At 43.1% G+C, this 27,657-nt stretch overlaps 1 protein-coding gene across 3 annotated transcripts in view; it reads left to right on the top strand.

The window, feature by feature from the left end:
* Positions 1-25,829, top strand: part of RASSF2 (Ras association domain family member 2) — a 52,432-nt gene extending 26,603 nt beyond the window's left edge. For all 3 annotated transcript variants that reach the window (XM_061126624.1, XM_061126623.1, XM_061126625.1), the window contains exons 3-11: positions 969-1,044; positions 3,048-3,199; positions 6,698-6,786; positions 12,627-12,787; positions 16,084-16,185; positions 17,982-18,033; positions 18,518-18,639; positions 20,056-20,153; positions 21,306-25,829. In XM_061126624.1, the coding sequence (XP_060982607.1) occupies positions 969-1,044; positions 3,048-3,199; positions 6,698-6,786; positions 12,627-12,787; positions 16,084-16,185; positions 17,982-18,033; positions 18,518-18,639; positions 20,056-20,153; positions 21,306-21,375 (922 nt within the window). In that variant the 3' untranslated portion in view covers positions 21,376-25,829. The remainder of the gene's footprint in view (positions 1-968; positions 1,045-3,047; positions 3,200-6,697; positions 6,787-12,626; positions 12,788-16,083; positions 16,186-17,981; positions 18,034-18,517; positions 18,640-20,055; positions 20,154-21,305) is intronic.
* The last annotated feature ends 1,828 nt before the right edge of the window (positions 25,830-27,657 follow it).

Genomic DNA, 27,657 nt, shown 5'->3' with positions numbered 1-27,657 from the left:
TGATCACAAAGGGTGTCACATGCTCTCTCTTCCATGTTTAGTATTAACAGAACTATGCTCCCAGGGGAGCAACTTGGAAACCAGTATTTAGAGGCCTTGTAAGGTTTTTAAAAAATGTTTTTATAAACTAAAAGCATGTAGAATAAATAGACAAAAGCACCTCTCAACGTAGAGTAGAAGAGAAAATTAGAAGAGTAACGCAGAATATTGCATGAGGGGCTTCTTGTGTGATTCAGCAGTAAATAATCTGCCTGCAATGCAGGAGACATGGGTTCAATACCTGGATTGGGAAAATCCCCTGGAGAAAGGAATAGCACCCCATTTCAGTATTCTTGCCTGGGAAAATCCCATGAACAGAGGAGCCTGATGGGCTGTAGTCCATGGAGTTGTAAAGAATTGGACACAACTTAACGACTAAACAACAAAGGTATGTCAGTGAAGCTTAAGTCAATGGGGCCCAGGACTCTCCCTTTTAACTTCCTGAAATCCTAGGAGTTTCTGAGTCTTATGAAGGTCTGTAGTGAATGTCTTCTTCTCACAGCATTTGTGAGAGAGGAAAGGCTGTGGAGAGGCTGAAGAAACCTTGTGTATGTGCTTTGAAGTGCATTTGCTTCTATGAATCTGTGGTTTAACAAGGCCTGCATATTTAGCTTGGGTTTGAGAAATGTAGTGAGAGCTGCTAACCTTTGTCAGCAGACCAGACCTGCCTTGGTTTTCTGGAGTTGCTCCTTACATTAAGTCTGTTCTAGGTAGTATTTGCTCTTGATCTTCATCCTGGGAAAGTTTGTGATGGAAGATGGGTGGTTCTACACTCTATGGGTGTGTGTATTTGTGTGTATGTACACATGTAGACAAACACCCCGACTGGAGTGACTGAAGGCCAGATTAGAGGTGAGAAAAAGAGGGAGCAATTGCATTATAAGTGACTTTAGCTGAGATTGTGACACTTTTTGTATTTTTCTCTTAAGGAATGAACTTCTCCTGCATTTGAAGACCTACAACTTGTACTATGAAGGCCAAAATTTGCAACTCCGACATCGCGAGGTAAGGAGTCACAGGGGAAGTCTGTGGGGCTCCTCCCCTAGTGGCCAGCCCAGTCTTCATCTCCATGTCTTCTTGGGTCTCCATGTCTCCATGTCACCCTCACCAAGAGGGTCCCTGCCTCTCTTGCCACAGTGAGTAGCCTCTCATGTTAGTGATATTATTGGGAGTCCCTAGAGTTCTTTGGAAGTACACTCTTGATCCCAGATTTTTTCTAAAAAGAATGAGTTTTCTGTTCTGGAGATATTCCTGTGACTGGACTAATACTAGCCTCAGAAGGAGGACCCTCCAAAAGGAAGCTTTCATGAAATGACTATTTCAGATGGTACTCAAGCAACCTTTTTCCTCTTGGGCAATTCAGGAACCTCACCCTGTCCTCTGTGTTGACACATCTGGCCCATGTGCTGTTGCAGCAATCTGGGCAAGTTACATAAGCTTCGGGTGGTAACTCTTGGCTTTTCCCCACAACTGCAGCAGCCTTCCTAGAATGCCTTCTTAGAATGTCTTCTGTTATCCATATATCTTTCCCCAGCCCCCTTCCTGAATCTGAGTTTACTCATCCTGTATCCATTTCTGTAAAGCCTGTTTCGGGTAGATGGTGAGTTATATGGGAGCCTAGGAGAGTAATTTATACTCAAGTGTTCTTGGCTGATAAGAAGGTACATGTAATACCCTTCTAAACACATTTTCAGGTTATCAAGCCATATTGATTTAATCTGTAGAAACAGATATCAGATGGTAGAATTTCAGCTACTAAGGCAGGCTGGTTGGGGATAGTATGTGGTGGCTTTTTGTATGTTCCTCAAACTACACCACTTAGGCAGAGTCCTACTTTGGGTTAAATTCTGCTCTCTAATCATGTAGTATAAAGTATTGATGCCAGCCTTGACCACTTAGAAGACCATACATGTAACCTGTGCTTAAATAACGCTTTTCTCCTTAAGATCCCCAAACATCCCTAAAGTTGTTCCACCCCTCTCCTGCCTTCTTTTACTACCCTCTTCCTCTCTAACGATGATCCTGGGACCCAGATCAGTTGTTCACTGAACATGTGTCATCTTCTTTCATGGGGCTTGTCCTGAAGATGTGGCCATAGCCCAGATCTGAGGTCTTGACCCTGCTTATAAAACATGGGTTCAAAAGGTTTTGCTTTTGAACAAAGAGTTTTTAGGCACTGTCCTCAAACCTTCTAAAAATTAGTGGCTGGATCAGTAGCAAGATTTTGGTCCTTAAGCAGCTATTCTGAGGTGTGTCCTATAGATGACTCAAGGTTATGGTGATTTCTGAGATCCATTTCTTTAGGATAAAACATCCAGATATTTTTAGAAGGCCTTCACATTTAAATTCTTAACAATCAACAACCCTTGAGTATAAATTTGGAATTCTTGCATTATTTATTCACCTCTTGGAGAGTTATTATGTAGCACATTAGCTAATTATTGGCTCTGGGAAGTTCTGCTGTTAAGAAATCTGATAACACATCATCTCCCAACTCAGGATCACTTGATACTCTTTTTAAGGTAACAGTTCATCTGCCAGATGAGCTAGTGTTCTGGTGAACAAACTTGAGGAAATGTTACTTTAAATCATCAACCAGTGGGTCAGATTGCTAAACATGTTATAAAGGCACATCACTTTCTATAGTAGGGGAGGGGGGAAATAGCTAATTCAAGGTTTTAGCTCTTGCTTCTGTTAGCATAATTTAAGAATAACAGGCTATTTTCTCACATACTTTAAGAAATATATTTATTGTTCTTTAAAGTCATTAGCATAAAAAACAACAAAGAAACCACTGTTACAACTTGTACATGTCTATGAATTTTGAGGCAACTATTTGCCGAACTCTGAGCTCATCTTCAGAGCCTGGAGAGTGGCTTGGAGCTGAGGTGTGACTGTAACTTGGGTGCACCTACCTGGGCACATCAAGAATGCTGTCATTTACCACAAACAACATGGTGCTGGCTTCTTTGGAACTTTTCTGGACTTATCCAATTGCTTTGTGGCAGGAGGAAGATGAGTTTATCGTGGAAGGGCTGCTGAACATCTCCTGGGGACTGCGCCGGCCCATTCGTCTACAGATGCAGGATGACAATGAACGCATTCGCCCCCCTCCATCCTCTTCCTCTTGGCACTCTGGCTGTAACTTGGGGGCTCAGGGGTGAGTAAAGAGAGATAGGACTGGGGATTGACCAGAGGTATCTGGGGGTTGCATGTGTTCTCAAGCTGGTAAATGCTACCTTCTTCCAGCAAACCTTGATCCAAGCTCCCATTCCCACTCCCCCCTGCTGTAGACTTGGAATGAGGAGAAAGGGGCATATGTTGATGTTACTGGGCTTCCAGGCCTGTCACCACAATCAATGAATGAAAGAGTGAGGAAGGGAGATGCTGAGTCCAAGAGGAGAAGCACCAAGGCTTGAGTGAGCAGCGTGCCATCGCTCGTGGAGGCCCTACCTCTCTGAGAGGTATTGTAGTGGCTAGCCAGGCTCAGTCTGCAGATTTCTGACAGGACACCCCATGCCCCAGCATCCTCCCCACTGGACCACATCTCATAGAATGACCCAATCCAGAGTCATTTAGGGCTCAAAACTTCTGTCCAAAGCTCTCTGTGTCTTAGAGGAACCTGGAAGTGGGGAAAGAATGTCAGGCCCTGACCAAGCCAGTCAAGCAAGCTCTGCTTCCTTTAGGTTACACCTGGAGTTGGGTGGTGGTGGGATGGTCTGGGAGGTCCCCTCTCCTGTGTTCCCACTAGAAGGTCTGTGAAGACTAAGTCTGTTCCTTCCTGTAGCCAAACGAGTAGCTCTGTACATCTAGTAAGGCACACCCTCTTTACTGTTTTTTTTTGTGTGTGTGTGCCTATGCTGGGTCTTCCTTGTGGTGCATGAGCTCTTCATTGCTGCATGCAGGCTTTCTCTAGCTAAGGTGCACAGGCTTCTCACTGAGGTGGCTTCTCTTGGCAGAGCACAGGCTCTAGGGTGTGTGGGCTTCAGCAGTGTGATGCATGGGCTTAGTTGTCCCGCGGCATGAGGAATCTTGGTTCCCAAACCAGGGATTGAACCCATGTCCTCTACGCTGGCGGGCAGATTCTTAACCATTGGACCACCAGGGAAATCCCTACTATCTGGGATTTCAGTTTTTAGGATAAAGTGACAACCCTTTGTTCCATCCTAAAATTTGCTAATGCTGACTGCCTTGGGGCCAGAGCATGGTGGAATGCACCAAGATCTCAGCCAAAACCACAGTGATGTTTTTTCTGTTTTAAATGAGAACCAAGCCCTCTCTGTTGGCCCCATTGAACATTTTGTTAAACTCCACAGCCAAATCTATTCTTCGCTGAATTTAAGAGAAACCTACAATGTTGCCAAAAGCCTGTAGCTGATCTGGTTTATTCCCAAGGGAATTTAAGGAGGAAAGTCTTTGCTTGAACCCTCAGTACTGGGGGCGGGGGCGGGGGGAGTCGCGGAGAGGTCCAGTCACGGTTCTTTGGTTTCATCTAACTTTGCAGTTTCATACTCTGCTTTGCTTTCGGCATTTTCACTGTATTTGGTTTCAAGTGGGCCAAACCCATTCCATAGCACCAGCCGAGCCCGTGGAGTATTACATTTCGTTCCCTAAGTGAGATGGTTTTTAAAATTCCGTTTGACCATGTGGCCTTTGGCTGGCCTACTCCAGAGTCTTTCAGACTTACCCTTGTTTCTTTTCCCTTCCTTATGGCATCAAGCTGGTCTTGGTTGCTTCTTGAAACCTGCAAATACTTTGACAGAGTTTTCAGGAATGATAAATAATGTTATTCCAGTGCCTGCTATAGTAAAGTGAATGCCTGGACCACTGTTTTAAGAAGGATGCTGAGTTTGGAGGAGAATGGATACATGTATATACATGATTGCGTCCCTTCGCTGTTTACCTGAAACTATCACAACATTATTAATTGGCTATACCCCAATACAAAGTAAAGAGTTGTTTTTTTTTTTTTTTTTTAAAGAAACATGCTGAGACCAGTTTCTGCTTGGGCAATAAAGAGGGTTTCAGACTAGGGAGTGGGCAGTGGCTGCTGGGGGTGCCAAGTGTACACCATTCCTGAGAGGCTCTGATTTCATTCTGGGGCTCAGAAGCCCACAAGTTATAACTGTACAACAGGTTGTTCTTTCAGATTTTCAATTTTTAATTGTCTTTCCTTAAAAATTATCATCCCTGGCGGTCCAGTGATTAGGCTCCACATTCTGACTGCAGACAGATTTAGTCCCTGGTCAGGGAACTAAGAGCCCACAAGCCACATGGTGTGGCAAAAAAACAAACAAAAAAATATCATCCCTGGACTGTAAGTCCTATCTCTGCTGAGTCATAGTATTACCAAACTAAATTTGGGTCTGCTCACCTACATGCAGTAAAGCCAATTTACTGACACGAGGTTATGGTGAAGGAAGGTGCTGCATTTATTGCACATCCAAGCAAGGAGTATAGGCAGCTCATGCTCAAAAGACCTGAACTCTTTGATGGTTTTCAGGGAAGAGTTTTTAAAGGCAAGGTGAGGGAGACTGTTGCAGAGTGATAGATGCTTTCTCATTAATTTGGTGCTGAGGTAATTAGGTGGTACTTCAGAAGTCAACATCTGGTTCCAACTGGTTTGGGGTTTACCTGCTTGTGGTCAGAATGCAGTTAACTTCTTATACCTGGTGGAGGATTAGGTATCTGCAAAACAACTCCTGGATATGGCTCAGGATATTATCTATAGCCCCTGAGAGGAACTAAAGCTTCTTGAATTGTTTTATGGCTAAACTATTATGTTTTTGTCTTGCTTGGCTGTTTTCCTTTGTTTCTGCATTTTCTCACTTCTCCGATTACGTTTGTTTTTTTGGAACTCAGGGAAGGCCTAGAAGGCTAAAGCTTTTGAACAAACAAGAAGAGGAGGGTGCAGGGGTCTGTTCCTGGGAAACACCCATAGGGTCTTGCTTGGTTTCACCAGGACACCTATGTTCGTCTCACTATGGGATGGTCTTAATTGGTCAAATATGATTCTCCTTTCTAGCCAAATCCTCCGTTGATTTTGGGTGTGTTTCTCTGAGCTGCTTCCATTGTCCCTCTGAGCTTTGGCAAGTTATTTCCCAGTTATCAGGGCAATACCAGGTCTCAACTCAGATTGCCTGCATGTGACCCTCTCTTCAGCAACCCTGAGCACACTGCCATCAGTGTGCTATAACTTCTATAGTTATTCTGACTCTCGTAGCAACCAACCTATTACTTTCCATTCCTGTTAGAGTCCAGAAGAAATTTCTGAGTAATTCCTCCAACATAAATGGGTCTTGTCCCTAAAAATAAATGACCATTATTAGGGTTTTCTAAATAAGGCATAGACTTTGTAGGTGCTTAGAAACTCAGCAAGGTACCACACAGGTAATTTTTGTTGTTCTCTGTCCTGGGCTTGATGTTGCTACAAATGCTGGGAACAAGCACTTTCTCCCTCCAGAATTCACCTTCCTTGCCCAGTGCTTGGCTCAGGAGCTGGGCCAGCCTCATGAGGCCCTCAGCACAGCCTACCATGTCCTTCATCACCTACTGCATGGTGATCCCCAGAAGTATTCCCTTTGCACGAGTGGGATGGGGTGGGACTGAGGGAGTTCTTCTGCAGGGGCTGAACCTTTTGTTTGTTTTTGCTTTCCAGTACCATCCTGAAGCCCCTCACCATGCCCAACATTACGATCTCAGAGGTGGATGCCCTGCCTGAGAGTGATCAGACTCTGAGCCCCACAGGTACATGCATGGTGGGAGGATCCTCTAGTGTCGGACCAGCTGTGTGAAGACTGATGTGATGAATGTTGTATACTGTTACTTATTTTTTGGAAATACGAAATTCACATGGTTTGAGATTCAAAACTTATTAAGAAAAAAGAATTGAAAGTTTCACATCTCATCCACCCACTGATTTTCCCTCCCTAGAAGCAATCTGAAGGCTTTCTTCCGAAGATATTCTTTGCAAACACAAGGAAATACACACCAACAAAGCTTAATGGTTGGATGCCATTTTTTTCTTTCCCTTTTTTATATAAGTGGCAGCATTTTGCTCATCCCATTTCTGTTAGTTTGTCTTGAGGATTGTTCCATACAACCCCAGAAAGAGCTTCTGCATTCTTTACAGGTCTGCAGTATTTCATTGTATGAATAAATAATTTAATCACTTCCTATTGATAAACATTTAAGTCATTTCTAGTCTTTAGACAAACAAAGGTGTAGACAATGTCCTTGTACTTGTCTCATTTCACACATTTGTGTGTGTAGAATTCTTTCAAATTAAGTTTCTAGGTCTGAGGCTGTGTGCATTTGTAATTTTGATAGATATTATCAGTTCATAATATCTTGCAAGTCCTTATATCATGCTTATCCTGTGCCTGATACTGTTCTAAGTGCTTTCAATTAATCAACTTATTTAAATCCATACAGTAATCTTGTGAGGTGGATGCTATTATTAACCCCTTCTACAGGTGATGTAGCTGAGGCACAGAAAGGTTAGTGATATATGGTGTTGGGGAGGAAGACATTTTTCTCTACCTGTTACCGAGTCCAAGCTCATTCTGCTCCACCACACAACAGGCCGATAAACTGAAAGATGAGGTGTTGAGGCAAAGAATATGAGTCGAAAAGCCATAGACTGAGAAGATGGCAAACTAGTGTCTCCAAAAAACCCATATTATTAGGGTCTGGATTCCAGTTTCTTTTGTAGAACAGAGAAGGAGAGAAGGTGAGGACATAAAGTAAAAAGGCCATTTATTTTGTAACATAGGAGGGGATGTGTTAAATTCATCTTTGCTGCAACCATTCACTGGTGGGCAGGGTCAGATTGTCTCCCTGTGAACTGAACAAAGCCACTTTAGCTTAACATTTAGACAGAGGGACAGAGTTCCTTGAGGCAGGCCATTATGTATTATTATAATAACACAAACAAAGGTAAAGTCAAAGAAACAGATCCAACATGGAGTCAAAATTGGCTTTTCCCTATTATAATCCCCCACTGTCAATGTCTGTTCCACAATCTTGTGGAAAGAGGGTGATGACCCTTCTAACTGCTTCATCAGATGGACCTTTCTGGGAGTGTTCGCCATTGGTGCCAATGTTCCAAATGTTGAAATTTGTCTTCTTTTGTTCCCTTTTGGAAAGTGTCTTCTTTGCACTTGTAGACTTAAAAATATTCACAATCTAAAAGTTGAGAGTTATGTTTTATTCAGCAAGAATTTTTTAGGACTTCAAACCCAGGAGGCAGCATCTCAAGGAATTCCGTGCTACATATGGGAAGATACAAGAGTCTGGGCTCACTGAAATCGTTTTTTTTATATGCTTCTCAGTTAACTAAGGACCTGTATCCTCTATTCTTACATCCTGAGTTTCCTCAGTGCTCACCATAGGGAGTAGCCACAATCTGATGGCTGCAAATGGCAAGTAGAACTCAGGGCTCATCAGCTCACACTGGAGAGCTGCAATTGCTGATGACCTATCTCCTCTTGATCAGGAATTTGGCCAACATCTGGGAAACATTTCATAATCAAATTTTGTCCCATGGTGCTGGCTGGGAGGCTCATCCAAGATCAGGTGAGAATTCTTGATATGCCACTCCAGGTGCTAAATTTTTGGATTAGGCCCTGTCAATAATTAAAGATTATCTAGATCTTCTGTCTAATTATGATCCAAGAGACATTCTCCATTTTTACTTCATCCCATACCTAGAATCACACTGTTACAATTACTTTATGTAATAAATGTGATCTGTTCCTCAAGATGTTTAGCCATAGAAGTTTTGTTGGAGGCCTGGTTACACTCAGTACTGTAAGAGACAATAATCTTGTGAAAAAGACAGGATATAAGTAATGCAGCCGGTAATATTGACAAAGACATAGTGCCACAGGGAGACACAAAGCAAAAACAACTTGGAAACAAAGAATAAATTAAAATGATGATTAGCATAACTAGTTGTAGTGTTGGTCACTCAGTCATGTCCGACCCTTTGTGACCCCAGTGGATTGTAGCTCGCCAGTCTCCTCTGTCCAGGGAATTCTCCAGGCAAGAATTCTGGAGTGGGTAGCAATTCCCTTCTCCAGGGGATCTTCCCAACCCAGGGATCTAACCTGCGTCTCCTGTACTCCAGGCAGATTCTTTACCATCTGAGCCACCAGGGAGTCCAATTGCAATAAAATATCAAGTCCATGGGAGAGCCATCTGGGGCCTCCAAATTGTGGCAGGATCAGAGAGAAAATGATAAATATTTCAGCTTTGTTTGCAAAGGTATACTTTATCAACTTGTTATAGGTCATACCATAAAAGTTTTTTTGTGAAAAAAAAAAAAATTAAAGCTAGTATATTTCTCAAAGTCATAAAATTATAAACCATATTCATGAGTCCATGTACAAAACTTAAAATAGCCTAGTTAAAGGTTTGAGTACAATGCACTTATCAGGAAACTTTATTATTTCTGTAACATATAACATTTTAGATAATATATCAGGACATATCAGATGTTAGGGATTCCACATAAATTTTGGAAAATCTACATTAGTGGCATTTATCCATATTCTATAACCTAAGGTTCTTCTCCAAACATTTGACAAGGATTTTGAGGTAATTTAACATATCAAATAAACTTAGTTTGACCTTCCTCTTTGAAATGTCTCAAAGATGTTCTTTTGAAGTATCCCAGAGTCAGCTGGAGGCTGAAAAAGCTTTAGTCAGATTTTGATATTTGGGAAAGTTTGTTAAAAATATAAAAAAGTTTTTAAAACACAAGAGGATCATAGGTCACTGTGAAACAATATTTATTCATTTAACCAAAGTCTCAAAATGATTAAAAGAAAGCAAATATGGATCACCTAAGGGCCCAGACGGAGAAGGCAATGGCAACCCACTCCAGTACTCTTGCCTGGAAAATCCCATGGACAGAGGAGCCTGGTAGACTGCGGTCCACGGGGTCGCTGAGAGTCGGACATGACTGAGCGACTTCACTTTCACTTTTCACTTTCATGCATTGGAGAAGGAAATGGCAACCCATTCCAGTGTTCTTGCCTGGAGAATCCCAGGGACGGGGGAGCCTGATGGGCTGCCATCTATGGGGTCGCACAGAGTTGGACACGACTGAAGTGACGCAGCAGCAGCAGCAGCAAGGGCCCAGAAACTCATACAACCTGTAATCAAAAAGGAGCACTTCTAACAGAAAGAGATAAATCAAATTCCAGCCTTATATTAGTTTACTTAACAAAATCCATTTACCTACTTAACTTCAGTCTAAATTTAGTTAATCCTGACCTTGTATAAAGCTTTCTCAATAAAATGTAATTTCATGCCTCATACCGTCTTCTTTTTTTCTTTTTAGCATTTATTAACTCGGTCTTTTTTAACATTATTTACTGGGCCTTCATTGCTGCATGCAGGCTTTCTCTAATTGCAGTGTGGGATGGTAGGGGGTGGTGGTGGCTACTGCCTGTTGTGGTGTGTGGGCTTCTCAATGTGGTAACTTCTCTTGTTGCAGAGCCAGGCTCTAGGCTTGCAGGCTCAGTAATTGTGGGGCACAGGCTTAGTTGCTCTGCAGCACATGGGATCTTCTGAGACCAGGGATCAAACCCATGTCCCTTGCCTTGGCAGGGACATGGACCACCAGGGAAGTCCCTCCTCATGCCTTCTTAACCTCCTCACACATTCTACCATACTGAAATGTTTCATTGTCTTCAGTAGCTTTAATTATATATTTAAATTAGAATTCCCAGCTCCTAAAAGTCTTAATTTCTAGTGAAAAGCAAGAGACAAATAATAGTTTCCAAAATCTGAAGAAACTATTTTAGATGATTTTTAGCTAAAGTTATCAAGTTATTTTTTCTTGCTGACAAATTTGCAACAGATATAGCAAAATTTCCTTTAAGCTCTATTAAAACTAGGTGCAGTGAAAGAGTGCTACTTAATATTGATGGCTCCAAAGACATATCTATATTAATTAGATCAACAAACAAACATTAATATAAGACATTAATTTAATACTAAATACTTTCCTGTTCACTGAACCTAAAACTCATTTAGCTTAATTTCTTTTGTATTTAGAATTGTTTGGTTTGTAAGCACGTACTTTTCTTTAAGGCAACTTAAACAGGCCTCTTTTATGAATTAACCTTAACAATAATATCCAAAGACACTTACTAAGATATATACATATGCACACAGACACAATAAGAAATATTATACTTTATTTTCCAAACTTAGTTATGAATCAGATATCACAATGCAGAACTCACTAGTTTGTAAATAACTAATTTTTCTTAGAATAAGAAAAATTTTTAAAGGCTTCTTCCTTTTTTACTAATATTTATGGAAAACAAGTCAAGTTCTAAATTACTTTACCCTTTTTTCAAAATTTGCATTTTAAAGAGATGGCAGAGATGAGGAGACCAGATAGGACATTTGCATCCCAAAGATACAGGCAAATTTCTCCTAAGATGACTTTGTTTCCCCTTTGTTTAATACTTGCCAGCCTCTTAAGATAAACGTAGTATTTTGGGACTTCAGAGGAGAGGAAGGCAATTCACATGGAGATGGAAAGCAGTGGTTGGTAAACAGATGTTTGCTTGGCCCTGCAAAGACAGTGTGATGCAGGGTGAACTTTGATCTCTGTTTCCTTCACCACATTTGGCCCGTAGTATTCTTTGCAGATACCTCTGATGATAGCTCTAGTCCTGTAATAGGCCTGCTATCTAAATCCTTCAGACAGTTAGGGGAAAAGTCAGTTTCTTCCTGAGTCTTTTTGGCTAAAAACTTACTTACAACCTAAAAATTAAGAATTTTAGGGAATTTTTAGGACTTCAAGGCTGGGAGGCTGCATTTCAAGGAATCCAGACTAAGAGAGCTGCTCCAAAGAGTCCAGTGGTGGGCAGCTAAGATATATAGGAGTTTTGCAACAAAGAACAGGTAATCAGAAAATAATTGTTAATTAAAAAAACCCAGATATTTCAAGTTAAGGAATTTAGTGCTTTTCTATGTATGGTAAAATGCAAGAGTCTGGGCTCAGTGAAATCATTCTTTTAATATGCACCTCAACTATCTGAGGCAAATATCCTGTGTTTTCACTTCCTGAATTTCTTCAGGGGTCACCATAGGGAGTGGGTGCAGTCTGATGACTGCTAACCGGCAGGTATTCTTTTCTTCCTGAGTTCTCTCAGGACTTACCAGCTCACCATCAGCTATGACTGCAGTCGCTGATGACGGTCATAGCCTTTGTTAACTGATATGGCAGGTATTGTTCCATTTATCAGTCTTTTGGGTCTTGATTATTTTCAGCATGCCAGCAACATTTTGGGGTGGCAAATTTTGCTCCCCTACAATAGCAGTGGTAGAGCTGGGGTTTGAACCTGAGAGTCTGGCTCTGAAGTCTGTGCTCTAAACTTTGTCACTGTATTGCTTTTTGGTAAATTATGTATCATGTTTTTTTCCCCAGCAAAAAATACTGTTTTTATAAAATATATTTTTGGGGAAGCTGTAGGTACTGTAGCATTGGACAAGAAGAAGTTACTGTAACTGCCACATCCCAGGTCCCGTCAGACAGAGATCATTTCCTCTTTCCATCTCAGACTCCAGGGGCCTGAAGTCCCTACAGGAAGACACCCCACAGTTGATGCGCACACGCAGTGATGTTGGGGTACGTCGTCGTGGCAATGTGAGGACACCCAGCGACCAGAGGCGAATCAGACGCCACCGCTTCTCTATCAATGGCCATTTCTACAACCATAAGGTAAGGGAGGCAGGGTAGCACGGGGCAAGGGGCAACCCTAGTGGGAGCAAGACCCCTTCCTGGGCAAGTGCCACATCAGGGCTACAGACACCTGGGAAGCCACTCAGTCTTTGCCTTGTGGGTGGGCTGCTGACTCTGTTAGAGATGAGGGCCTCCAGATCAGGAGCCCCCCTAGATGGTGGTGGTGTGGGAAAAACTGTGAGAAGATGCTTGTGTCCTAGGTCTTGGGTGAGTCCTTTGGGATGGGCCACCAAATGAGGGTCCGTGGCTTCGCACAGGAAAGAATTCAAGAGTGAGCCACAGTAGAGTGAAAGCAGGTTTATTCAGGGAGCTACACATTCTTCCATAGACAGAGTGTGGGCTGTCTCAGAAGGGGAGAGGTGGACCTAGGGCATGGGGTCACCTGGAAAAGTGAGAGCAGTGCTGGGAGAAACACACTCCACAGAGAGTGTAGCCCTGGGAGATACACATTCCACAGACAGAATGCAGGCCATCTCAAAAGGAGAGTGGTCGCCCCAGGGCAGTGGGTCATCTGGGAATGTGAGAGCAGCCCTGGGCTATGGGGGTGGTTAGTCTTTGTGGGGTTGATAATTTCCTAGGCTAATGAGTGGGAGGAATATTCTAACAATCTTGAAGAAGGGATGGAGATTTCCATGAATTGGGGTACCACCCACTTTTTGGCCTCTTATGGTTGACCTTAGAACTGTCATGGCACCTGTGAGTGGGTCATTTAGATACTAATGCATTACAATGAGTGCATATGGAGGTGAAGGTCTACTGGAAGTCAAATCTGCTGACATCTTGGGCCTAGTAGGTTCCAGCCGGTTTTTGCAGTATCCTGTTCACAATGGCTGTGCCGTTATTTTAATGGTTGTGCCCTGCCCTCTTTGTTCCTGTCTCAGTGAGTGAGATGTGAGATGACCCATGGACAACCCTCATCAGAATCACCCCCTTTCCCCCCAGTCCACATGTTACTCTCTTTCTGCACCATGTGCCTCCAGCTGCTATGTGACCTGACTTCTCTGTGAGTTAAAGGGCCGCTCTGAAATAGAGCTGCAGGATTCAGGTTGATCTCACGTGGCCTGAGCCTATAGCATCTTGAAGCAGGGTTTTGGTTTCTGGCTAGAGACTGAGATTGGGCAGGAGCAGGAAAATTGCTGAATCCTAGCCACTAGACCACCAGGGACCAGTGGCCAGTGACAAAGCCTGGGCCCATCAACTGTGTAGAAAGGAATTTCCACCTACAGGCAGAAAGGAATAAAGCAAGTAAAGTGTTTATTAGGAAGAAAGAGTACAGTATGTGTGGATAGACACCCTGGAGGGCTCAGAGAGAGAAGTTCACACCCTCACAGTAGTTTGAATCACTTTTATGGGGCATTTCTTCTAGATTTCTTTTGATCAATCATCTTGGTTTGCCTGGTTCTGAGTCGGTATTTGATATATCTCGGGGTCCTCCCCTGTGTGCATGCACATCTCTTAGCCAAGATGGATTTGATCTAGGAGAGGCACCAGTGAGCAGTAGCATGAAGTGAGATCTTGATTGCCTGCCCAGGAACTGAACCTGGATAGCCTGGATGAAAACCAGGAATCCTAGCCACCAGACCAGCGAGGGCTAGAGGCTGGAAGCTATTTTTCCCTGGCTCTTGCTCCTAGTGAAAAATGCATTTATCATGGAGGCAAAAACTGTAAATGCAAGTACAGAGTTTATTATTAGAGACATAGCACAACAACATGCAGGAGAGCACACAGAGAAACAGTTTGTTTAGATGAGAAAGAAGTAAGGCAGAGACGCACACCTGGGGAGAAAGGGTGTGGGTGTCCTCCCTAATGAGGAGGAGCATAGGAAAGAGGTGTTTAATATAGAGCAGTTCTTTTGGGTCTTTGTCTTCCACCTGGCCAATCATCTTGTTTTGCCACCCTGGCTAATTTGTCTCAAGACCTTCCCCCTATGTGCATATGTACCTTTCAGACAAGATGGATTTTGATGGAAAGCATTCTGAGAGAAGCAAGACTCATCATGGCCTGGCAATGTCCCCTGACTTTTAACCCCCAAGGAACCTTTATGCACATGTGCAGTGTCTCCTTTGCCCCAAAGATGGGAAATATATGGCCTCCTGATCCTTTATTCAAACAAGATTTAGCCCATCTCTGTTCCTGTCATGACTATTATCTTAAGGTAAATAGGAGACAAAACCTATCTATTTACCCTCTTTCTGTTACTCCATTTTGGAGAGCAAACATAGCTAACCTGGAGCCCACCTATCTCCTGTCTCAGGAAATACTAACAGGAGACTAATTTTAAATGTCCGGCCTGAAGCCCAGTTTTTGCTGCCCGTGAAATGCAAACATGAGACCAGTTGTAAATGCCTAGCCTGTGACCCACCTAGCTCCTGCCTCAGATTCTAGAGAAAAGACCGTGTGAGTAGTTGACATCATACCCCCTCCCTTTTTGACCTCCAAGCAGCCTTTTTGCACATGTGCAATTGGGGAGGTCTCCTTAACTTACCTGGTTGCTCAGATGGTAAAGCGTCTGCCTACAATGCAGGAGGCACAGGTTTGATCTCTGGGTTGGCAAGATCACCTGGAGAAGGAAATGGCAGCCCACTCCAGTATTCTTGCCTGGAGAATCTCATGGACAGAGGAGCCTGGTGGGCTACAGTCTGTGGGGTCACAAAGAGTTGGACACGACTGAGCGAGTTGACTTTCTTTTTTCTTTCCTTGACTTCAAGATTGAGAAATACATGGTCTTTTATCTCTTATCTGGGCAGGGCCCAGCCTCCTCCATCATCTTGCTTTTATGGAGTTTCTACTATTAAGGCATTTCTACTCATGGGGAGAAACTGTTCAGCCTGGGGCCCATCTGTCTCCTGCCTCAAGACCCCAAGCTAGCTGACCCTCCTTCAGTCTTGCTGCTTGGCTTTAATCTGGCCCTGGAAACAATTGCATCATGGAAGAATGGTCACAGACTTCCTCATGTTGAAGCTGTAGTGGAGGGTGCTTTGTGTGTGTTTTGTTTGGATGGAGGGCCTCCCTTATCTGTTCCTCTTTCCCTCCCCAGGCCTGCCAATTGGCAAGCTCAGATCCCTCCAGCCTCCTGTAGTGGGATGGGTGCAAGTTCCTGAGCTAGGCAAAACCCAGGGCTCTTTGGTGACCTCAAAGCCTGATACTTCTAGGGTGTCAGGGGCAGGGGACTCTCAGGAAGCCCAGATTGAGTGCTGTTGGGTTTTAGTCCCTTGGGTTTTAGTGCCCTATTCTTGTCTGTACACCCGCTCTGAGTCAGACTCTTCTATTGACAGACATCAGTGTTCACGCCAGCCTATGGCTCCATCACCAATGTCCGCATCAACAGTACCATGACGACTCCACAGGTCCTGAAGTTGCTGCTCAACAAATTTAAGGCAAGTTCTCTCTGCTGGCTGTCTCAGACAGTGACGTGTGTGCCTCAGGGCCCCCAGAGGTGTAGAGGTGGGAGCTATGGAGAGTGTGTGTTGCCAGAGTAGGATGGCTCTGCGCAGAGAAGGTTTAGGTTCTTTAGATCCCATGAAATCAGCATCACCTGGGAGCTTGTTGGAAAAGCAGGTTTTCAGGTCTCTCTCTCCCCTGAATCAGGCCCACCAGAAAGGGAACTCAGAGAGGAGGCCAGGGAACCTGTTCAACAAGGCTTACAGGGATTCTGATACCACTGAAGCCTGGGAAGCACCAGCCCTCAGGTCCTTCTCCACCAGAGAAGGACCCTAGACCTGATGACTGGATCAGGGCTCCATGTACATATTGACTTCTGTGCATTTAGGGAAGCTACTTTAAAAAAATCTGTCTTCAATAGATGTGAAAATTATAGTGCCTGATGTTTTTAAAGTCTTGTTACTCTGTATGTTTTCCACAATCACCTTCTAAGTCTTTTGGAAGCCAGGTATTCTTATTTTTATAGAAGCCAGTGTCTCCTAGTGGTTTAAGGCATGCGCTCTGGGTTTGAATCTCCATCCATCATCTGCTGGTTGGATGAGTTGGACAAGTGACTTAAAATCCCTGTGCCTCTGCCTCGCCATCTGTAAAATGAGGTTGAGAGCACCCATTGCTGGTATCAACAGAAGAAAAATTGCACAACCTAAAAGTTGAGGGCTATGTATTTTTTCTATTTAAACAAAATCTTGAAGTTTGTATTGGAGTATAGCCGATTAACAATGTTGTTAATAGTTTCAGGTGATCAGTGAAGGGACTCAGTCATACATATACATGTATCCATTCTCCCTCAAACCCTCCTCCCCTCGAGGCTGCCACATAACATTGAGCAGAGTACCATGTGCTATACAGTAGGTCCTTGTTGGTTATCCATTTTACATGCAGCAATGTGTACATGTCCATCCCAAACTCCCTAACTATCCCTTCCCCCAGGCAACGAACCTAAGTTCGTTCTCTAAATCTGTGAGTGAGAGCTATGTTTTATTTGGCGTATATTCTTAGGACTTCAAGCCCTGGAGGCAGCATCTCAGTTTTCCTGAGAAAATTGCTCTGAGGAGACAAGGAGGGAGCTAGAATACATAGTTTTTCAACAAAGGGCAAGTAGTCTGAATGTCAAAAGATTATTGTGAATTAAAGGAAAACCAGATATCTCAAGTTAAGGAATTTAGTCTTTTTCTAGGTATGGGAAGATGCAAGTGTGTGGGCTCACTGAAGTCATTCTTTTGATATGCACCTCAGCTATTGGGCCAGTGTTCAGTCTTTTCACATCCTAAGTTTCCTCTGTGGTCACGTGTGGAGTCATTATAGTCCAGTGGCTGCTAGTTGGCAAGTACTTTCTTTTTCCTTTCTGAGTCCTTCTCAGGACTCACTGGCTCACCATTGGAGGTGCCTACAATCGCTGATGACTGTAACATCTTTTGTTTACTGATATGGCAGGTAGTATTTTTCTTCTCACTGGATTTTCATGAGTATTAGATGAATTAAAACATGTAGTTTGTTAGAACTATGTCTGGCATGGTGCAATAAATATTAGCTCTTATTACCTATTATTATTAATAAAGTTACTTACCTGCCCCATCTCCTCATCACTTTTAATGCTGTAGATAAATAGTCCTCCCCTCAAAAGAGCCTGTCATTTATTTAGCTTTGCAGTGTTCAAGAAGAAGAAATGGCCAAAGTTTAGATGTGTAAATATATGCTTTTAGTGAGTATCTTTTGTTCCTTCCCGATTCAGATTGAGAACTCGGCAGAGGAGTTTGCATTGTATGTGGTCCATACCAGCGGTGGTAAGTATAAAGAACACAAGGCACTTAAAACTTTTAATTAACTCAAAATAGCAAGTTAAAAACAGAATCTCTCCCTCATTTGCTTAGTTCTTGGTTTTGGAAACCTCCAAATGTTGTTTGCCTTCAAGGCGGGTGGGCTCCCTGGGTAAGTTCACTGGGGAATGCCATATATGGTCAGTAAACAAACCCTAAAACCTAAGTGCCTGTAAAAAAAAAGAACTGGATTTTCTCAAAGCACAGAGAAAACCATTTTCTCCAATGCAGCATCTTCTAAAAGGCTTGAGGCATGGAAATATTGCTGGGGAGCAGCAGCAGTTGCTTTGAACAATACCTGTTGAATCTGTCATTTACAAATCAGTTTCCTGACTTGTATGGCCACATCCCCTAAGGTGCCTGGTCCATTTGAGCCCCTGAGTTGACAGCTACTTACAGTGAGAAAGACCTCAGGCAACTCAGAGCTGCTCTTGGCTGTGTGTGGTTCCAGAGAAACAGAAGCTGAAGAACACGGATTATCCTCTGATTGCCCGGATCCTCCAGGGCCCATGTGAGCAGGTCTCTAAAGTGTTCCTTATGGAGAAGGACCAGGTGGAGGAAGTTACCTATGATGTGAGTCCCTTTTCAGTCCGATATCTGTCCCAGAAGGGTGGGGGGTGGGTTGGATAAATGATAACTGGGTTATAGCTTGGTTTTTTTGCCCAACTTTGTTGCTATTTCTCAATACTAGGTTTTCTTGAATGGTAATGATCATGGGGCCAAGGAAAATTAATATAGAGGCTAGGTTGAGGCTGTGTCCTGTGGGAACTAATTGGAAGAATGCTGAGGCACAAAATGATTTCCATAGAAGGAATAAATTTATTGAGGCTTTTTGGTATACTTAAGGGCTGAAAAGTTTCTGCAAACCTTTTCTAAGCAGTTTCAAGAAGTTAGCTGAGATTTTACCTTACACACTAGTCTGCTTTTGCTATAGTAACAAACATTCCCAAATCTTAGTCACTTACAACAGCAAACATTTACTTTCTTGATCAGGATTCTGCAGGCTGGTAGCAGTCGTTATGCTCTAGATGTGGTTTGACTTCAGGTGGCTCAAATGGTAAAGAATTTGCCTGCAATGCAGGAGACCCAGGCTCAATACTTAGGTTGGGGAGATCCCCTGGAGAAGGAAATGGCAACCCATTCCAGTACTCTTGCCTGGAGAATTCCATGGACAGAAGAGCCTGGTGGGCTACAGTTCACAGGGTCACAAAGAATAGGACACGACTGAGTGACTTTCACTTTCACTACATTGTGTGTCTTATTCAGAGACCAAGGGTTCAGAGGCAGTGGCTACTTAGGTATGCTTCTTACGGCAGATGGCTGGAGGGCAAGAAACCATGTAAGGTCATTTAAAGCCCCCACTTGGATTTGACATATGTCACATCCACATACATGTTCCATTGGCCAAAGCAAGTTGCGTAGCTGAGCCCAACATTAACAGGATGAAGAAATATACTTCTCACATGGAGAAGAGTTGATGGAGCAGGGTGAGAATGCTGGTGAGGGGGGAAGAGTGGCTGGTGGGGGCCACTCTTTCACTTATAGCTTCTCAGGAGGAAGTTCACATTTGGATACCTGTTTGAGACTTGAGGCACAAATCATCGTTCTGAGCATGGTTCCTTAAATTCTTTTAGGGGAGATCAGAGGAGTTTATTGAATATTATGAGTTCTAGTCTTCTCTGCATGACTGAATCGAGAGAAAGTGCTTTTCTGTGTTTGACATTACCTCTCATGGTATTGAATACATGAGATAAAAATGAGAAGTTATGAGATAATGTATTAAATATCATGTAGATAACGCGATCTTTATCATGGACTCTCTGCCCACCTTGAGAAGAATAAAACTTGGTTCCTGTCTTTGAGGAAATCCTGAATTAGCACAGAAACAGATTTCCCAAGTCTTTGTGCCTAACATGAGAGAGATGCCCAAAAAAGTTGGAATAGTGCTGATAGAGGTCTTATACCCCAGACTTACTTTTTCCTCCTCAGGTGGCTCAGTATATAAAGTTCGAGATGCCTGTCCTTAAAAGCTTCATTCAGAAGCTCCAAGAGGAAGAAGATAGGGAAGTCAAGAAGCTGATGCGCAAGTAAGCATGGCCCTTGGGGTGGCTGGTTGGGTTCTCCTGAGGCCTCAATGAGAGAAGGCTCTGCTCTGGAGCCTTGCAGGGGCTATGTGAGCTGCTGCCGGGATCTGGGTCTTGTGGACTTTGTTCAGGGGACTTCCTGTTGACAATGCCATATGTCAGGTGGGGACATGAAACTTGTGTTGATGTGTTCGTCTTTCTGCTTCTTGTTCAACTTCTCATTTTGATATGGGACATAAAAATATTCCAAGGATTTTAGGAAGGTTGTCTCAGTAGTGGAAATTCATCTGAGCTGAGTACCTCTAAAATCCCTTCCTTGTATCTTTCCTCCTTTTTTTTTTTTTAAACATCTCTTCTGGAAATTGCATTTGGGTTGAAAATTCCAGCACTAAAACTTTGTTCTAGGAAGGATTTTGTTATTTTTTTGTCATATTTAGTCACAAAGTAGATTGCATTTCACAGAAATGGCAGAACAGTTGAGATTTTCTTGCCACTAGAGAATAAAGTCAATGCTACATTTATTGTGTTGGTGATAGCTAGTATGATAGCAGTGAACATTTATTGAGCACTTACTATGTGCCAAACTTTAAAAATGGTTTTTGCTGTGTAGTGCAAAGCCATGTTCACTCTGTATAACAGTGTCCACTCCAGTATCTGAATTGCCATAATCCAGGAAAGGTATAAAAAACAGTACTTATCAATAAGCCATGGACCTCCATGCCTGGTAGTTACTATATCCTCTTTGGCAAAAATATGAAGTTGCCATTTTTGTAGACTCCTCCAAACGGTAAAAATAATGGCAATTTCCTATGGTCCAGCCTATTTGAGGATTAGATGATCCTCTATGCATAGTGCCTTAAGCATATTAAGCACTCAGTGAAGAGAACCTTATTACTGTTCGTGTTATTTCACTTTCTCATTCTTTGTCAGATTTTCCAATAATTATAAAATAATTATAATAGTTTGGAGTGAGCCTCTTCAGCCCTTTCATCCCGTTGTGGTAATGAACACAAGTAATGAAGTGGTTCAAGAGTGGGCCAGTAAGAGGAGCAACGGGTTGACACATTTGGCCCCACTGTGACCCAGGTGGTGGGGGAGGGTCACAGGAGGGACTGTGTTGCTTTTTGCTCTCCACTGCAGCTCTTCTATCCCCAGGTACACTGTGCTCCGCCTAATGATTCGGCAGAGGCTGGAGGAGATAGCTGAGACCCCAGCAACAATCTGAGCCACTAGAAGGAGGGGATCCAGATGCTGCAGAGGCCGTTGCTGCCCAGAGAAGACTCACTGGAAGCTGGATGCCTTCCATGGAAACATTTAAAAGCAAATCTTTCCAGCTTTCAAACCACAATGGAGATGCCAGCAACTCCCTGTCCTTTGTTTCCCTGCTCCTTTCCTTCACTCACGAGGACTTTCAGTTTTTATTATAAGGAGGACCCAGAATGTGTGTGCACATGTGTGTGCTCATATGGTACACATCCACATGCCTACATGATATATTCACATGCAATTCAATTCCAAGCAACCAGCACTAGTGCTTAAGGCTGGCAAATATGTGCTTGTAGGCAGGAAAATCAGAGGAATCACTGCCAATCTGAGGGGTTTTAGACTGAAGAAAAAAATTTCTCCTCTCAAGTGTCAGGGAGCAACCATACATATCTGCTCAACTTTAGAAGGAAAAGAAGGTCTAGCACACTCACCATCTAGGGTACTTATGTGTTAATAGGCGCTTCCCTGGTAGCTCAGCTGGTAAAGAATCCACTTGCAATGCAGGAGACCCCGATTCGATTTCTGGGTTGGGAAGATCTCCTCCTGGAGAAGGGACAGGCTACCCACTCCAGTATTCTTGGGCTTCCCTGGTGGCTCAGATGATAAAGAATCCGCCTGCAATACAGGAAACCGGGGTTTGTTCCCTGGGTTGGGAAGATCCCTGGAGATGGGAATGGCTACCCTCTCCAGTATTCCTGCCTGGAGAATTCCATGGACAGAGGAGCCTGGTGGGCTACAGTCCATGGAGTTGCAAAGAGTCGGACAAGACTGAGCAACTTTCACTTTCACTGTGTTAATAGATATTCTCTCTGTATGCCTAGAAGGATCTGTGAGTCTGAGATCCTTAGAAATTAATTAACAAACCGTGCCCTCAAGGCAGGTCTGATGGAAAGAAAAAGAAACTATCAGTGGGGTAGATGCAATAAGCCCACAGGTTTTTACACTGGAAACTTTGATTGTTCTAAATAACAAGGACATATCTGTGTGGATGCCAGTAAAGAATGGACTCTGCCTTGGCCCTTGCCTCCCTGGCTACCTCTCGGAAATAGGGGGAGCCTGATGTTTCTCTCAGCATGCCAAGCTGTTGACCCCGATTCTTTGGTGCCTCCTGAGTTGAAAGAAATGTCTTATGAAACAGGTCTCACTCATTTGTACAAGGTGCTGACTGGCTGGCGAGGCCAGGGCCTGGTCTTGGGTGGCTGGGAAATTTCCCCTCCTTAGGGAAATGTGAAGACTTCTTGTAGAATGACAGGTGCCTGTAAGCTCAGTCCATTTGCACATAATCAAGGAGTCTTCCTGCACTTGGAGCTGAAGTCCTATGTTTGAAGTCAAGGCTTTAAACTTTCCAACCACTATATTCTTGCAAGTTGCTGTCACATTGTATGTGGAGATGGACTCTTAGGAATGAAGACTTCTGCTATTTACCAAGTATGGGGTTCAGGGATGCCTTTTGGGCTGCCCTCTGATGGTGCATAATTAGGATGGAGCTTCTCTATCAGCTTCTCTGAGCAGCTACCTGTGAGATCTTTAGAGAGACCCCAGTGGAGGGGAAAGGGCAAGAAGAGTCTGTCCCTTGGAGCCCCCCATTGGGAAGATTGACAAGTAGCTCAGCCCCAGTACAGCTGATACTGTTTGAAGAGAGTTAGATGGATGGTTGGAACAGGGTGCTGGCTGTGGAGGTCAACCAAGCAGGGCCAGAAGCTCCTAACAGCAGGAGTCTGAGCCTTGTTGGGATAGAACTCCCCATCTCTTCTCTACCTCCTCTCTGAAGATTTGGAGAGCTGGGCAGTTGAGAAAAGAAGAGCCACTGATCTGTGTCTGCAAGGAAAGTGGACCCTTGCAGCAGAGCTCTTCCCGCCAGGGGCACCCTTGCCCCCATCTGCCCCTGTCGCTTCCAAGAAAGACCTCTTTAGATGGCTTACAGCTGTGGTTTCATTGTTGACTTTCGAGAAGTTGGTATGCTGCCACTTGTCATTTTGCCAAGGGTCTCTTAGCAAGCTTACTGCCTCTGTGGGGATAGCCACCAGCCTTGTGCAGGGTGGACTGGAAATCAGGAGGGCCTTAGCCTCCTCAGTGGGCTTCTGCAAAATGCACAGAAAATAATAGGGGCCCAGGGAGAGGCTTCCTTTGTTACAGATGGGAAAGAACAGTTTTGTGAATGCAAACATACTTCCTGAATTTTGCATTTGAGAAATGACTTGGAAAACTTTTTTTCTGGTTATTTTTATTTTGAATGTTCAAAGCCTTTGTTGGCCCCAATAATCTTCCTTGAATGGCTTGGGAAAAGTGTTTCCACAACATAAATTACTAATGACTAACTTTTATTGGACAGCTGTTTTGGTTTATCAACGTTCTCTTTAATTTGCACTAACGTTATGATAGTGTTAAACATGGAAATGTTGCGAAATGTCAGTTTGCCAGATCACTTTCTGAGAAAGTGATACTGGGGTAGACTTGGTTTTTTTAAAGATTGGGGATTGGGGTGGAATTAAGGGAAATCTCTTACATGATACATTCCACTTTATGCAGGCCCCACTTTTCAATTTTGACTCACCCTGTTTAGAAATCATTTCTCATGTACTAATAACCCAGTCAGGAATTTTGGAAAGATTATTTGAAATAGAGACACTGCTGTGATGTAGAGCTGTATTTTCTCACTGGTATCACATGGCCTTCCAGCTTTGAACTCCTGGACAGATTTCTGTGCATTTATGTAACTGTGTGCAATGAACCTGAAATCGTGTGATGAACAAAGGGCCAATTTATAGGGTTTTTTCCCTTCACTTGTGAAAAGCGACATAGCCTCATCCTACTTAATCTTTTTCCCGGAGCTTATGTTATAAGGTGATCATATGAAGGAAAAACTTGAGTTTATCTGATTGGTGATAAGGGGATCCAGTCCCCCTGGTGATGTTGGAATTAAGCACAAGGTAACATTGTTAGTAATCACATTAGTGAGAATGTGAGGAGTTAAATTGTAGGGGAAGTGGGGGTGGTTACCTTGAGGAGGAACTGAAAAGCACAAATAGGCTTGACTGTGCAAACTGGTGAGGAATGTGCATACTGACCTCCAGGTTTTTGGACTTTAACTCTGAGTTGAGGCTGAGGTGGGAGAATCTGAGATTAGCCATCCCTGTGACAAATGCTGAGCCCTGAGGTTGAGGTTTTGGCCTGAGACTTCAAAGAATAATATATTCACCTTTCCCTCCTTTCTACCAGAAAGAAAATAAGACACTCTCCTAGAGACCTCTAGATAATGATATTTTGTCATCAGTGTAGATAAGACTTTAGGACATAAAGACCAAAAAATAAAAAAGTCACTCAAAACACAAACCTTGTTCTCTGAAGCAAAAATGTCTTGGCAAGAATTCTTTCTCTGGAGTTTGGGCAGTTATTTCAGGGTTAGGAGATTGGAAAGAGAGATGGATCACAGAAGGGCAAGAAGCTCTCTTAAGAAAAGAGATGCTCTCTTTAAAAAACAAAACTGTTTCAAAGCTCTGTAGCACAGAGAACATGGTGCCATAGGTACATCTCCAAGGGAAATTTCTATATGAACAAAGGAGTTCCACAGGTGGCCCTAGTAGTAATGAACCTGCCTGCCAATGCAGATTTAAGAGACACAGATTCAATCCCTAGGTCAGCTTCCTGATCCCCTGCAGAAAGGCATGGCAACCCACTCCAGTATTGTTGCCTGGAGAATCTCATGGACAGAGCAGCCTGGCAGGCTATAGTTCATAAGGGTCGCACAGAGTCGGATAGGACTGAAGCAACTTAGCACACCAAACCATGATGTGAAGGCTTAGGTAGGAGGCAGAGATGTCCTTGAGCACCGATGCAGCAGTGCAGATTCTCTAGTCAAGTCTCTACTTAAGTTGTTTTACACACACACACACACAATTGTTTTACACAAAGTCTTCTTGTTGGAAGCAGATGAGATGAGAAATGATCTAGAGAGGTAAAAATAGACAAATATGGCACCCTTTCTTTCTGAGGGAATTGACAGCATTTACCCTGTCATGGGAAGTTACAGCTCCCCCTGTGTTATAGCCAAGCACTAGACATGGACAAGCTGAAAAGGGAGAACCGCAGTTTACCTGTGGAGCCTCCCCAGCAGATCGCAGACCTGTTTTCCAAGCTACTGGTTTCTGGTGTATAATTGCTACTGTTTCTTAAGGGTTTCCCCATTTGATTTAGCTTTGTGAAGTATCTTTTATCTTAATCATAACTTGCTTTTCAAGCAATGGTACATGACCCGGTTCAATGTTTGGGTTCTGAATTTATAAACTGATGTGTTTAGATATCTTAATGTAACTTGACAAGTCCTCAGTAGGGAGCTGTGAATTTCTGTAACATTTTTATATGTTTTAAAGCACCTGACTTAGATCTTGTTGAATAAAGCACTCTCAAAAAGAATTTTCTGGTGGACGAGTGTGTGTGTCTGCTGCATTATAAGAGGGTTGGGGATGGGAATGTGAAGGTGCATCTGGGAGAGGCTTTGATTTTCTTCCTTCAGAGTTTATGGTTTGAATGTGTTTGGATTTGGTTCCAGTTTTCCAAATAGAAAGTGAAATTAGGATATTCCTTAGGGATCTTGAGTTCAGGCCCCGGTGGAACCAAGAATTGTAGGAATAGCTGGGGACAGCTGTTCAGTGAGGCTGGATTTTTTTCCTAACTCTACCCTGGGTTTGTTGGGGCCAATTCATTGAACCTTTTCTAGGACTTGTTTCCTCATCTGTAAAATGGTCAAACCACTGTCTAGGGTTGGGAACCTGGGTTTATCTCCATTGATGGCAGCCCCCCAGGGGTTGCCAAACCTAAGACCTACAGATTAGGGCCCAAATTCCATCAGATGGTATGGGGGAAGGGTGATGGTTAATTTTATGCACAACTTGGCTAGGTCATGGCACCCAGATATTTGGTCAAACACTAGTCTGGGTATTGCTGTGATGATATTTTTAGATGGGATTAACCAGGTGGCGCAAATGGTAAAGAACCCAACTGCCAATGCAGGAGCCGTAAGAGAAGCAGGTTTGATCGCTGGGTTGGGAAGATCCCCTGGAGGAGGACACAGCAACCCACCCCAGTATTCTTGTCTGGAAAATCCCATGGACAGAGGAGCCTGGCTGGCTACAGTCCATACGGTCAGAAAGAGTTGGACATGACAGAAGTGACTTAGCATGCATGCAACATCGAAATCAATAGACTTTGAGTAAAGCAGATCACCATCTATAATGTGAGTAGGCCTCATCCAGTCAACTGAAGGCCTTAACAGAAAAACACTGAGGGAGAGGGAGTTCTGCCTCCAGTCTGCCTTTGGACTACAGCTGCAACACTGGCTCTTCCCTGGACTCCAGACTGCCAGCCTACCCTTGAGATTTTGGATTCCTCATCTCCCAAAACTGCATGAGTCAATTCTTTAAATTAGCTCTCTCTCTCTTTATATATATATATACATATATATATATACACACACACACACACATATCTATCTATCTATGTATCTATATGTATATCTTCATCCTGCTGGTTCTGTTTCTCTGCAGAACTCTACACAGAGAGAGGTTGTGTGGTTGGTTTACAACATTTAAATATATGATTGACAATTGTCCTTCTAGGAGATCTGGCCATGGAGCATGAAGAATGACCAGTATAGTTTGGCCTCTAGAAAAAGATAACAACCAAGACTATATTTTTATCAGTGCCACCGAACAATGCTTGTATATTTAGACTTTTCACTGCAAGCAGCAGCTTTTTAGGTGCTGAATTAATTAAACTGAGTGAAACAGATGAGCAGACAGGCAACACATATAAAGCAGTGAGGTTTTTGTACTGTACAGTATGTGGATGTAGACAACATAAACAAAAGATAAATGGTCTTTTTGGGGTCCTACTAAGACCTCAAATCAGACAGTAAACTTTATAGAAGTTAGAGTGCCTGAAGTCACCCAACAAATACTAATAGCTGCTGCCAAAGGAGTTGGCAGTTTTTGTCTTGCTTTATGAAAACAGATTTTATGAAATAATTTGTTGGTGTCTATTCTATGTAATGAAGCTATTACTAACTGGAGTTTGCTATGAGAACAAGACTTTACTGTAAAATTCTGAATACATTCAAGTAGGTTTTTCTGGAACACTTAGATGCAAGCAAACCCACTGAAAATTGAACATGGGTAAAAACTGACAGTGCTCTTTTTGTTTTAAAACCAAACAAAATAGGGGTGGAGGGAATGCAGGGGAAAAA

Source organism: Dama dama, chromosome 23 (assembly GCF_033118175.1).
Source record: "Dama dama isolate Ldn47 chromosome 23, ASM3311817v1, whole genome shotgun sequence".
Lineage (NCBI taxonomy): Eukaryota > Metazoa > Chordata > Mammalia > Artiodactyla > Cervidae > Dama > Dama dama.
The sequence above is the reverse complement of the archived record's forward strand: the minus strand, read 5'-3'. Positions and strand labels throughout refer to the sequence as shown.